Raw genomic sequence first — 10564 nt, 5'->3', positions numbered from 1 at the left:
GCCTGCCAACATGGTGAAACCCTGTCTCTACTAAAAATACAAAAATTAGCCAGGTGGCTACTCAGGAGGCTGAAGCAAAAGAATCACTTGAACCCGGGAGGCGGATGTTGCTGTGAGCTGAGATCCTGCCACTGCAATAGAGCCTGGGCAACACAGCAAGACTCAGTCTTAAAAAGAAAAAAAAAAAGAAAACAAAATTAGCAGGGTAGTAGAGATATAATGCATACAAGAGTGACAATCTGTATTCCAGAATAGTAAGGGAACCTATTCCATTAGAGAGCCTACTGAAAACATCAAATCCCAGTTCACACCCTAGGGTGTGGTGTCACGCACCTGTAGTCCCAGCTACTTGGGAGGATTAGTAAGGAGGTTTGCTTGAATTTGTGAGATCAAGGCAGAAGTAAACCCTGATCATGCCACCACACTCCAGCCTGGGCGACAGTGAGACCTTGTCTCAAAAACAAACAAACAAAAACCCCCACTAAACCAAACAACAATAACAAATTGTCATATCACTCTGAAATGACAGTGGCAAACATCACTTTGCTATTGGAAAATTAAAAGGAAAATACTCCCTCTTGCTATCAACCTGGCCCCTTGCTCCAACATGTCTGACCCATGGTTTAAAATGCCCAAAAGCTGATGTACTCAAATTATAGTACACTTACCTGTTCTGCACCAGCATTTATTTTTGTCTGGAGGAGATCACCATCCATGGTCCTATAAATGTCTAACAGCATGGAATGATGAAGGGCAGTGTCTTTTAGGATATTTGGATATATATATATATATCTTCTTCAGAGATATATGTATTTCTATATATTTATATTTCTATATATTTCTCTATATATAAATATATAAATATATATTTTTTATAAATATATATTTATATATAAATATATATTTATATATAATATATATTTATATATAAATATATATTTATATAAGGGCAGTGTCTTTTAGGATATTTGGATATATATATCTCTTCAGAGAGACATATATATAAATATATATTATATATTTATAAAATATATATATTATATATAAGATATATAATATATATTTATATAACTATAAAATATATATAATTATATATTTATATTTATATATTTAATTATATTTATATATTTAATTAATATATATAATTATATATAAATATATAAAAAATATATTTATATTTATATATTTGTTCAGAAATATATATATATTTGTTCAGAAATATATATATATTTGTTCAGAAATATATATATATTTGTTCAGAAATATATATATATTTCTGAAGAAACCCAACATTGGGCAAGTTCCCTCAAACTTTTCACTAGTCATGACCACTGCTCTATTTTAGATAGAGATTCTGTGGGGCAAAACCTGAGAATTATCTGCCTGGCTATCAAGAAGATAGCTCCTTGCATTTTTGGGGGAGAACACTTTGCTTCAAGGGACTGTTTCCTCCCAGGATTACAAATCTTTCTGTAATCTCAGGAAACATTGCTGATGAAAATCAGGCATGGTGGCTCTGGCCTGTAATCCCAGTGACTCTGCAGCTGAGGCAGGAGGATCACTTAAGCCCAGGAGTTTGAGGGTGCAGTAGCTATGATGGCACCACTGCACTCCAGCCTGAGCCACAGAGCCAGACACTGTCCCTGAAAGAAAAAGAAAGAAAAACACTGCTGGTGAAACTGCAACCTCTTTTGCAGCTCAATAAAAAGCTATTTATTCACTGGCTAAGGTTGTACTAGATAATCACATCACTTTAGATGACATATTTAGCTGAGCAGGGAGATGTATGTGTGGTGGCAAATACCTTTTGTTGCATATACATAAATATTTCCCATGCAGTAGAGACGGGGTTTCACCATGTTAGTCAGGCAGGTCTCGAACTCCTGATCTCAGGTGATCCACCCACCTTGGCCTCCCAAAGTGCTGGGATTACAGGCGTGAGCCACCGTCCGTCCTGGTGAAGAAGAGAACTTTTTTGAGGAGTGTGAGCCTTTTCAAATTCTCAGTCCCAGAGAGGCATTACGTTGAGACAGCAACCACATTCCGCTTCCTTTTTGTACAATACTGTATTTGAAAAACAACCAAACCTACAAGATTCATGAAATTGGACAACTTTCTTTATAACACTACTACTGGTAAAACCAGTAAAGATGGCTGGTTTGCCTCTCTAGTTTCATAGATATGATTTCTCCCTGATATTGAAGGGCTTCTGGTTTTAAGTGGAATGCTATTTCACAAAGATAACCAGGTTTGAAAGGAACCAGTTTTCCTTGTAATCCTAAACATTCTAGTCTGCGAATTAAAAGCCTTTATTTGAACACGGGTGCACAGGCTTCCAGCTGGCCACCAGAAGGGTCCTTCGCAGGGCACAGGTTAAGTAGTTGCTTCTTTGGGAGAGACTAGATGCGGGGTCTTGGCGCACCTCCCCAAAGGACAAGGCGGGAGGGAAAGGAGGGACAGGCAGACGTCACTTCCCCCGCCTGCTCCGGCAGTGTGTTGGTGGGCTGAGTGGCGGAGGGTGAGGCGGAAGAACAGAAGGGGACTGGGAAAGGCACTGTCGGTGACATCACCTATAGGGCATTTCTGTGTAGATGAGGCAGCACAGGGCTGCTGCTTCGCCAGGGAGGATTTCCCGTGCTGTAGGAGCAAGTCCAGGACCGCTGGCTGGATGTGAGAGTCCCAGCTGTGTGTTAGGGCTAGGAGGGCTTGGGGTGGTTGGGGATAGGCGGGGGTGGTTCTCAGGGCAAGTGACCATGCGTGTAAAGGGTGAGGCGTATGGAGCTGTGGCAGGGCAGAGGTATGTGGACTGCCACTTATCTGGCAGGGGAAATCCTATGGTTACCAAAGTGACTCGTCCTAAGGTTGAGGCTCATCCATTGCACTCCAGATGTGCTGTTCTCTTGTTGTTTCCCCTAATGTGTGAAGCTCAGCTGCATAACTGAGCTTCACAGTACTTGACTTACTCCAAGACCAGCAATAGATAGAGCCCTAGCAGATCCTTGATAACACTGTCTGAAAAGCCAGAGCCCCAAGGAATGAGTTCCAGAGACTCTCTCTACACAGTCCGCCCCTAGCATGGATAAGGATAAGAGGAAAAAACAACAAATGTCTTTACTACCTTCTCTTTCCCCCTTACCATTTCTGGTTTTCTAAGTTCCTGATTTCCCTTCAGTGCAGCTGCAAGGTCACCAGGTATGCTTGCATTGCAAGACCTGTCAGTTTCATTAACTGCCTTCTTTCTGCTTCTGTAAGCCCTGTAGCCTGCCCAGTGAGTTTCGCTCCAGCAAATTCCAGTGACGCAATTCAGACTAGCCAACCCCCTTTCAGAAGAGTGTATAAAAGTGAAACCTTGGCCATGCGTGGTGGCTCATGCCTGTAATCCCAGCACTTTGGGAGGGCGAGGTGGGCGGATCATGAGGTCAGGAGACCGAGACCATCCTGGCTAACATGGTGTAACCCCGTCTCTACTAAAAATACAAAAAAATTAGCCAGGTGTGGTGGCGGCCAGGTGTGGTGGCGGCCGCCTGTAGTCCCAGCTACTCCGGAGGCTGAGGCAGGAGAATGGCGTGAACCTGGGAGGTGGAGCATGCAGTGAGCCGAGATCACGCCACTGCACTCCAACCTGGGTGACAGAGCGAGACTCCGCCAAAAAAAAAAAAAAAAAAGTCAAGCCCTGTCTTTATTACAGGCTCAGGCTTTGGATGTTAATCCACTGGGCCTGAGTGCGCTCAAAATCCTCCTGTTCCACCCATTGGTCTCTCTGGTCTCCTGATTCCTGCAACAGTAGTGGGGGACTGTATTTGCACTTTCCCCTGGTCTTTCATGGTATGAATAATAGACAGCATTTTTTTTTTTTTCTCCTATAGTCACAGGCTTGGTCTCAGTGATTGTGTGGTGTGGTCAGCTGTTTTTGTTTTTGTGTGACCTTGTTTTCTTGTTTACTGTCCTGGGACAGATGTCTGTAGTCACTTGTTTCCTCGGGAGGCAAATTTCAGTCTCTGTGGGGAGGTCTCTCACGTTAGCTGCGGTGGTACTTGGCAGGTGGAGCTCAGGGATCTAGGCTTCCCTGCTTTGTAGATTGCTCCATGGTTCCCAGGGCCCACTGGCTTTTAACACCACTTGAAAACCTCAGTGTTTTTCTGCTGTCCCCAGAATGACCTCTTACACAGCCTCTTTTTGTTTGTTTGTTTGTCTTTTTCCCTGAGACGGAGTCTCATTGTATTGGGTGGGATCTTGGTTCAAGCAATCCTCCCACCTCAGCCTCTGGAGTAGCACAGGCATGAGCCACCACAGCTGGCTAATTTCTGTTCTTGTTTTTGTTGTTGTTGTTATTGTTTTGTTTTTTTTAAGAGTTGAAGTTTCGCCATGTTGCCCAGGTTGGTCTCCAACTCCTGGAATCAAGTGATCCTCTCTGCCCTGATCTTCTAAACTGCTGAGATTACAGGTGTGATCCATCACACCTGGACAGCCCCTACTTTTCACCATAGCATTCATGGGAGGTTGTAGGATTTCTGTGCTGGGGGGAACGTGTACTCAGCTCATAGAGCCAAGTAGAAGTTGTACTTGGAACTGGTGCCATTGGGTTGTAGACATAACACACTTGCTCTTTGTATGGGAAGGGCTTTACTGGTGCCCTGGTGCCCCTGTGCAGGGCTTCCAGGCCTGCAGGTCAGAATGGCAGTCTCACCTATGTGTTCATGTAATACACAGCAATTCTCCTTGGAATATAAGATGAGAGGTCTTGTGAGGCTCCTACAAGTAAGACAAATTTCCCTGCAGTTCATATTGACAAAATTCAAAATTAGTAATAACAGCCCAATCTCTTAGATGACAAGTGTCCTTTACATTGACTGGAACTGCCCTGCTCGCCTCAGCTCCCCTGTGCAGGTGCAGCCCTTGCTTCCCTCCACACAGGTCATTTCCTCCCTGCTTTCTCCAAAAGAGAGAGACAGTGATTCTGCAGGACCACAGTGCTCAAGGACTTCCGGGGTGAAAAATCTCAGAGCGAGTTGCCCTGTCCTGCCTGTACCTCACAACTGACCTAGAAATGGCCTTTGGGGGAAATGGTCACCAGAGCTAGGGCCTGGGTACCAGGCCAGGTTGCCCCACAGGAGGGGAAGCACTCAGGATTAAAGGGGGCCAAACCCCAAGACCTCAGCATCCTCAACCTCCAAAAGGACTCAGAGAGATGCAGACACCGAGACAGGATTCCTTTTTCAAGGAAAGACACTTTCGAGGAAGACCCCAGGGCTTTGAACCAAAATCCAGATTTTTCCCCATCTGCAGCTTAAGTCTACTTTAGTTGGTGCAACTTCATCCTTCTCCTATGCTCAGGACAAAAAACAGTTCTTCTATAGGCTGGTCGTTCTCTGGCCCCATACATCCTATTTATCAGAAAATTATGTTTTTTCTTTGGTTAACTGCAGACTTTGGTCTGCACAATCTTTTTCTTTCTTGGTCTGAAAACCACCCAATAGTCTCCTATGTAGCTTTTTTGGATAAACCTAGAAATGGACCCTCCTGGTCTTACAGCTTGAAACTTAATATTTGTTTTATCTGAGTTCCTTCCTCAGGAAACGACCTTCAGGCCTCTCAAAAAAGCTATCAAGGGACTGAAATTCATCCAGACAATGAGATGCTGGGACCCCTCATTCATCATGATTGCTTCCTTGTTCCTCCCTAGTTCCTGTTTTCTTACACATTGTTATGTTTCTTCCCTGCCATCTAAACCTCTAGTTTTGATTGGTCAGGGAGATGGATTTGAGACTGAGTTCTCATTTCCCCCACTACAGCACCCTATTAAAGCCCCTTTCTTTGCAATAATCATCTCAGTGATTGGCTTTCTGTGCAGCAAGCAGCAGGAATCCCAGATCTCTGAATGTTGGCAAAGGAGTCTCCTGATAAGGGCAGGATGGATTCTACTGACTGACACTAAAATGATCAGACATTTGAAAGCCTTAACCTTGGGGTCAGGGTTTGGGCCAACCTTGCACTTTTTCTTTGGGCCTACCCATCAAAATCAGCCTAGCCAGGCCTGTCTTCAAGGCCCAGGGGTAGGGTCAGATCCTCCTGACACTTCTTGACGCTTCTCCTGCCGAGTCGGCAGCCACCCTTTCCTTGTGACCTGCAGAGAAGCTTCAGGGGGCATTTATTCTATTTGCTAGGAGCCCATGAGGCACAGGTACATGGTGACTGTGTGGTTCCCATTGCACCCTCCACCCTCCTTGGTCCTCTTGCTGTCTCCTGTAGGTGGTAACATTCTGGGTAAGCTTGGGCGCTGAAGAAATCCAGGCAGGGAGGGTAGAGAAGGGAACCAGCCCCTTAGGTTTTGCACATTAGGGATCCCAAAAAGGTCTTGAAGAAACAGAAAGGGAGAGTTGGGAGTAGATCAAAGGGAAAGAAAGAAATCCTAGGAGATTTCCCATCTGAAGGCACCGAGTTCTGGTCTCCATTGGAGACCAAAGCAGATAACTTTGCCCTGACTCCTAGTGAGGAAGCCACGCTTTGTCCTCTCCTGTTTAGTGCTTGATCCTGTAGCACTTGATTGTTTCTCCCAGGCTTTCTATGGATTCCAGGGATGCAACTGAGAAGTTTGTTTTTAATGTACTTTTACTTGAAGTAAGAGTATTTTAGGCCAGGCGGGGTGGCTTATACCTGTAATCCCAATGCTTTGGGAGGCAAAGGCGGGCGGATTACTTGAGGTCAGGAGTTCGAGACCAGCCTGGCCAACATGGTGAAACTCTGTCTCTACTAAAAATACAAAAATTAGCCAGGTGTGTTGGCACTGGCCTGTAGTCCCAGCTACTCGCGAGGCTGAGGCAGGAGAATCCTGTGAACACGGGAAGTGGAAGTTGCAGTGAGCTGATCTCAAAAAACAAAAAATATTTTAGAATCTTTTGGCAAAGGAAATGATTTCTGACAGGTTTTGCACTTAAGACATTCAGGTGTGAGGAAAACACGAAAACCACTATGCTAGGGAAAGCAAATGCTGTTGAGAATGTCTCACAAACACAAATTGCACATCAGCAGGTAGGTTTGATCCTCAGGTTGGGCACATTTTACTTTAAGTGCACTGTTGGTGGAACTTAAGATGAATCTAGGACATTCACAATGTGTGTGTGTGTGTGTGTGTGTGTGTGTGTGTATATGGGAGACAGGGTCTTGCTATCTTGCCCACACTGGTCTCCAACTCTGGGACTCAAGTGATCTTCCTGTGTCCGCCTCCCAAAGTGCTGGGACTACAGGCATGAACCACCTCGTCCAGCCATTTTAATGTTTTTAATTTAAATACACATTCCAAAAATTGTATAACAAGTACAGGAAGCCCACTTTATGCCAGTTTTACAAAAACAAAGTGGCAACATCCTAAAGTACTGAAAGAAATAAAGTTTTCCTAGAATTCTATGTCAAAATGAAAAATCTTTCCAGAACGTGACTGAAATGAGGACACTTAAAGATATATAAAAAATGAAAGAATTCAGCAACCCACACTGCAAGAAATGCAAAAGGAGTCCTCCAGGCCTAAGGATAAGGATACCAGACAGAAATCTGGATCTACACAAAGAAATGGAGACTACTGGAAATCGGTATGTACATAGTTAAATATATATGTTCTTATTATATAAATCTTTTAAAATAATTTGACCGATTAAACAAAAGAAATAATAATGGATTGTGGGGTTTATAACATGTCTAAAATCAAATTACATGACAACACTAGCATAATGGCCAGAAGGGGAGGTAGAATGTCACTAGATGGCACTGATAAAGATGTATTCTGGAAACCCGAAAGCCATCACTGAAAAAGCAAAAGCAGGGAAAGAAGCTAGGGAGCGGTGGACCAGACAAAAGAAAGAGTTATAGATAATAAGCCAAGAAAGGAAAGAAAATGGAATGATATAAAAACCATGTAAACACTATGCTGGAGCAACTGCTCTCCAGGCCTCTACCCTATAGAAACACACCAGTGGCCAATGAGAAGTGTACAAGAATGATGACTGCAGCATTATTTGTAATCATAAAATAATAGAGCCAATGTACTTTCAAAGATATATGAAAAGGGTTTTATTTATTTAACAAACACAAACACTTGTACAAACAAAGGAAGCAAGTCCTTTGCCAAAAGGAACACAGAAGGTCATGATGATGCTACTCCTCCAGGGATTTCAGGGTTCCCAGATACCTAGTTTTCTGTCTCGTTCTTCTGGAAGATGTTATTCCTGGGGAGTTATAGGTCCTCGCGTTTGGAGCTATTCCATGTTCTCTCTCAATTTTCCCCTCAGTTCCTCCCCATTCTGCTTCAACAACAACAACAAAAAACAATTCTCACCCCCAGAAGATCCAGCCTGTGCCTCTGCAAGAGACTTTCAGGAGGTCTAGATGTCTGGTCCACCGCTCCCCGGCTTCTTTCCCTGCTTTTGCTTTTCCCTTCCCCCGCTCCTGCCCTTCTGCCTCAGGACCCGACCACCGCCCAGCTGAGCCCCCGCGGCTCCACCGCGCAGAAGGTGCACTGGAGGCCCTGCCCGTTGCCCGCCCTGGGGTATGCCGAGAAATCAACGTGAATAAACGCTTTGAAAAAAGAACTTCCCCATGGAAAAATCTCATGATTTCTATTCTTGGGGTTGTTCAAGCGACTAAAAGCTAAAGGCGACGATGGCCCCGGGAGGTCGAGGCTGCAGTGAGCCGTGTTTTCACCACTGCACTCCAGCCTGGGCGACCAAGCGAGACCCTATTTCAAAAGCAAAACAAAACTTCCCCGTGGAAAAATATCTCATGATTTCCATTTTCAGGGCTCTTCAAAGGACTAAAAGCTAAAGGGGCGATGGATTAATTCAACAAGTCCTAGTTGTGCGCCCTGGTGAGTGCCAGACCCTGCTCCCCGCGAGGGGACCCACGAGCGACCCTCACCACAATCCCTGTTCTGGTGGAGCCCGGGTGAGGGACACAGGATCGGAAGATGGCAGCGGAAGTTCCGCAGTGGCCTCGAAAGTGACGGGGCAGGGTGGGCACAGGCTCCCTCACTGGGTGAAGGCTGCGCAAAGAAAGGGAAGAGCCATCCCGGGAGCCCACTGGGCGTTCAGCTTCCCTTGGGCCCCCAGGCGGCTCAGGTCCGGGTCGGGGCCGGGGCGTTTCCGGGGGCTTCTAAAGCAGGCTAGGGGCAAGGTCGTCCTGGTTCCAGAATCTCCCAACCTGCGGGTCTCCAACGAGACCAACACGATTCACCGCTGTAATCTCTCCGGTTTTCCAAGGCCTTGCACAGTCCTACTGTCTGGTGGGCTCTGAGGATGGGAGGGTTGGGGAGGGTTGGGGAGTGTTTGGTGAGTGCACCCTTCCTATAGCGCCCAGAAGAAGGTACACTACGTGTCTCTGTGGCACAATCGGTTAGCGCGTTCGGCTGTTAATTTAAAGGTTGGTGGCTAGAACACACTGAGGGGCGGCTGCTGCTCCAAGCCTGCTCCAGATTATTTATTTATTTATTTATTTATTTATTTATTTATTTATTTATTTCTGAGACAGAGTTTTGCTCTGTCGCCAGGCTGGAGTGCAGTGGGGCGATCTCGGCTCACTGCAACCTCCGCCTCCCGGGTTCAAGCTATTCCCCTGCCTCAGCCTCCCGAGTAGCTGGGACTACAGGCTCGCGCCACCCTGCCTGGCTAATGTTTTGTATTTTAGTAGAGAGGGAGGTTTCACCTTGTTGGCCAGGATGGTCTGGATCAGCTGACCTCGTGATCCGCCCGCCTCAGCCTCCCAAAGTGCTGGGATTACAGGTGTGAGCCACCGCGCCCAGCCGCCTGCTCCAGCTTTTAAAGCGTTCATGCATTATCGATCACTAGATAAACAGGGGAGATTATATCTTCCCAGAGTCCTAAGCCACTAGGGTTGTGTCTCTGTGGCACAATCAGTTGTCGCATCCGAAAGGCCTAGCTAACTTTTGTATTTTTGTAGAGAAAGGGTTTCATTATGTTGCCCAGGCTGGTCCCCAAACTCCTGGGCTCAGGCACCTCCGAGGTCTCCCAAAGTGCTAGGATTACAGGCATGAGCCACTGCACTGGGCCTTATATAATGCTTCTAATTTCAGCACATTTAGCAAACTTATCTTCTGTGGGAAAGGTACCAAATCATATTCCAATTTATTTCTCAACTCTAATAATGTCCCTTTCTTCATTTACTTGCCGACACAACAAATTTTCTCTCCCCCTCCCTTTTTTTCTGAGACTATGTGTCACTCTGTCACCCAGGATGGAGTGCAGTGGCATGATCTCAGCTCACTGCAAACTCACCGCCCATCCCTGCCACCCCGGCTCTAGTGATCCTCCAGAATAGCTGGAACTACAGATGTGCACCATCAAATCCTACTTCTTTTTTTTTTTTTTTTTAGAGTTAGGGTCTTGCAATGTTGCCCAGGTTGGCCCCAGGAACCCCAACTTCTGGGCTCAGGAGATTCGCCTGCTTCGGCTTCCCAAAGTGCTGGGATTTCAGGTGTGAACCACCGCACCTGGCTTAACAAACTTTCTATACTTGTGCCCATAATATTATTTTCTTTCCTTTTCTTTCTTTCTTTTTT

General features: G+C 45.5%; 1 protein-coding gene across 1 annotated transcript; it reads left to right on the top strand.

The window, feature by feature from the left end:
• The first annotated feature begins 2753 nt into the window (after positions 1-2753).
• Positions 2754-9282, top strand: LOC134734863 (uncharacterized). The gene is made up of 4 exons (XM_063628224.1): positions 2754-2797; positions 7457-7586; positions 8457-8557; positions 8817-9282. Exons 1-4 carry the CDS (start codon positions 2754-2756, stop codon positions 9280-9282), a joined length of 741 nt encoding a protein of 246 aa, XP_063484294.1.
• The last annotated feature ends 1282 nt before the right edge of the window (positions 9283-10564 follow it).

The sequence above is a fragment of the Symphalangus syndactylus genome, chromosome 12 (genome assembly GCF_028878055.3).
Source record: "Symphalangus syndactylus isolate Jambi chromosome 12, NHGRI_mSymSyn1-v2.1_pri, whole genome shotgun sequence".
NCBI classification, from domain to species: domain Eukaryota; kingdom Metazoa; phylum Chordata; class Mammalia; order Primates; family Hylobatidae; genus Symphalangus; species Symphalangus syndactylus.
Note: the sequence above shows the minus strand (reverse complement) of the source record. Positions and strands in the feature narration are given on the sequence as shown.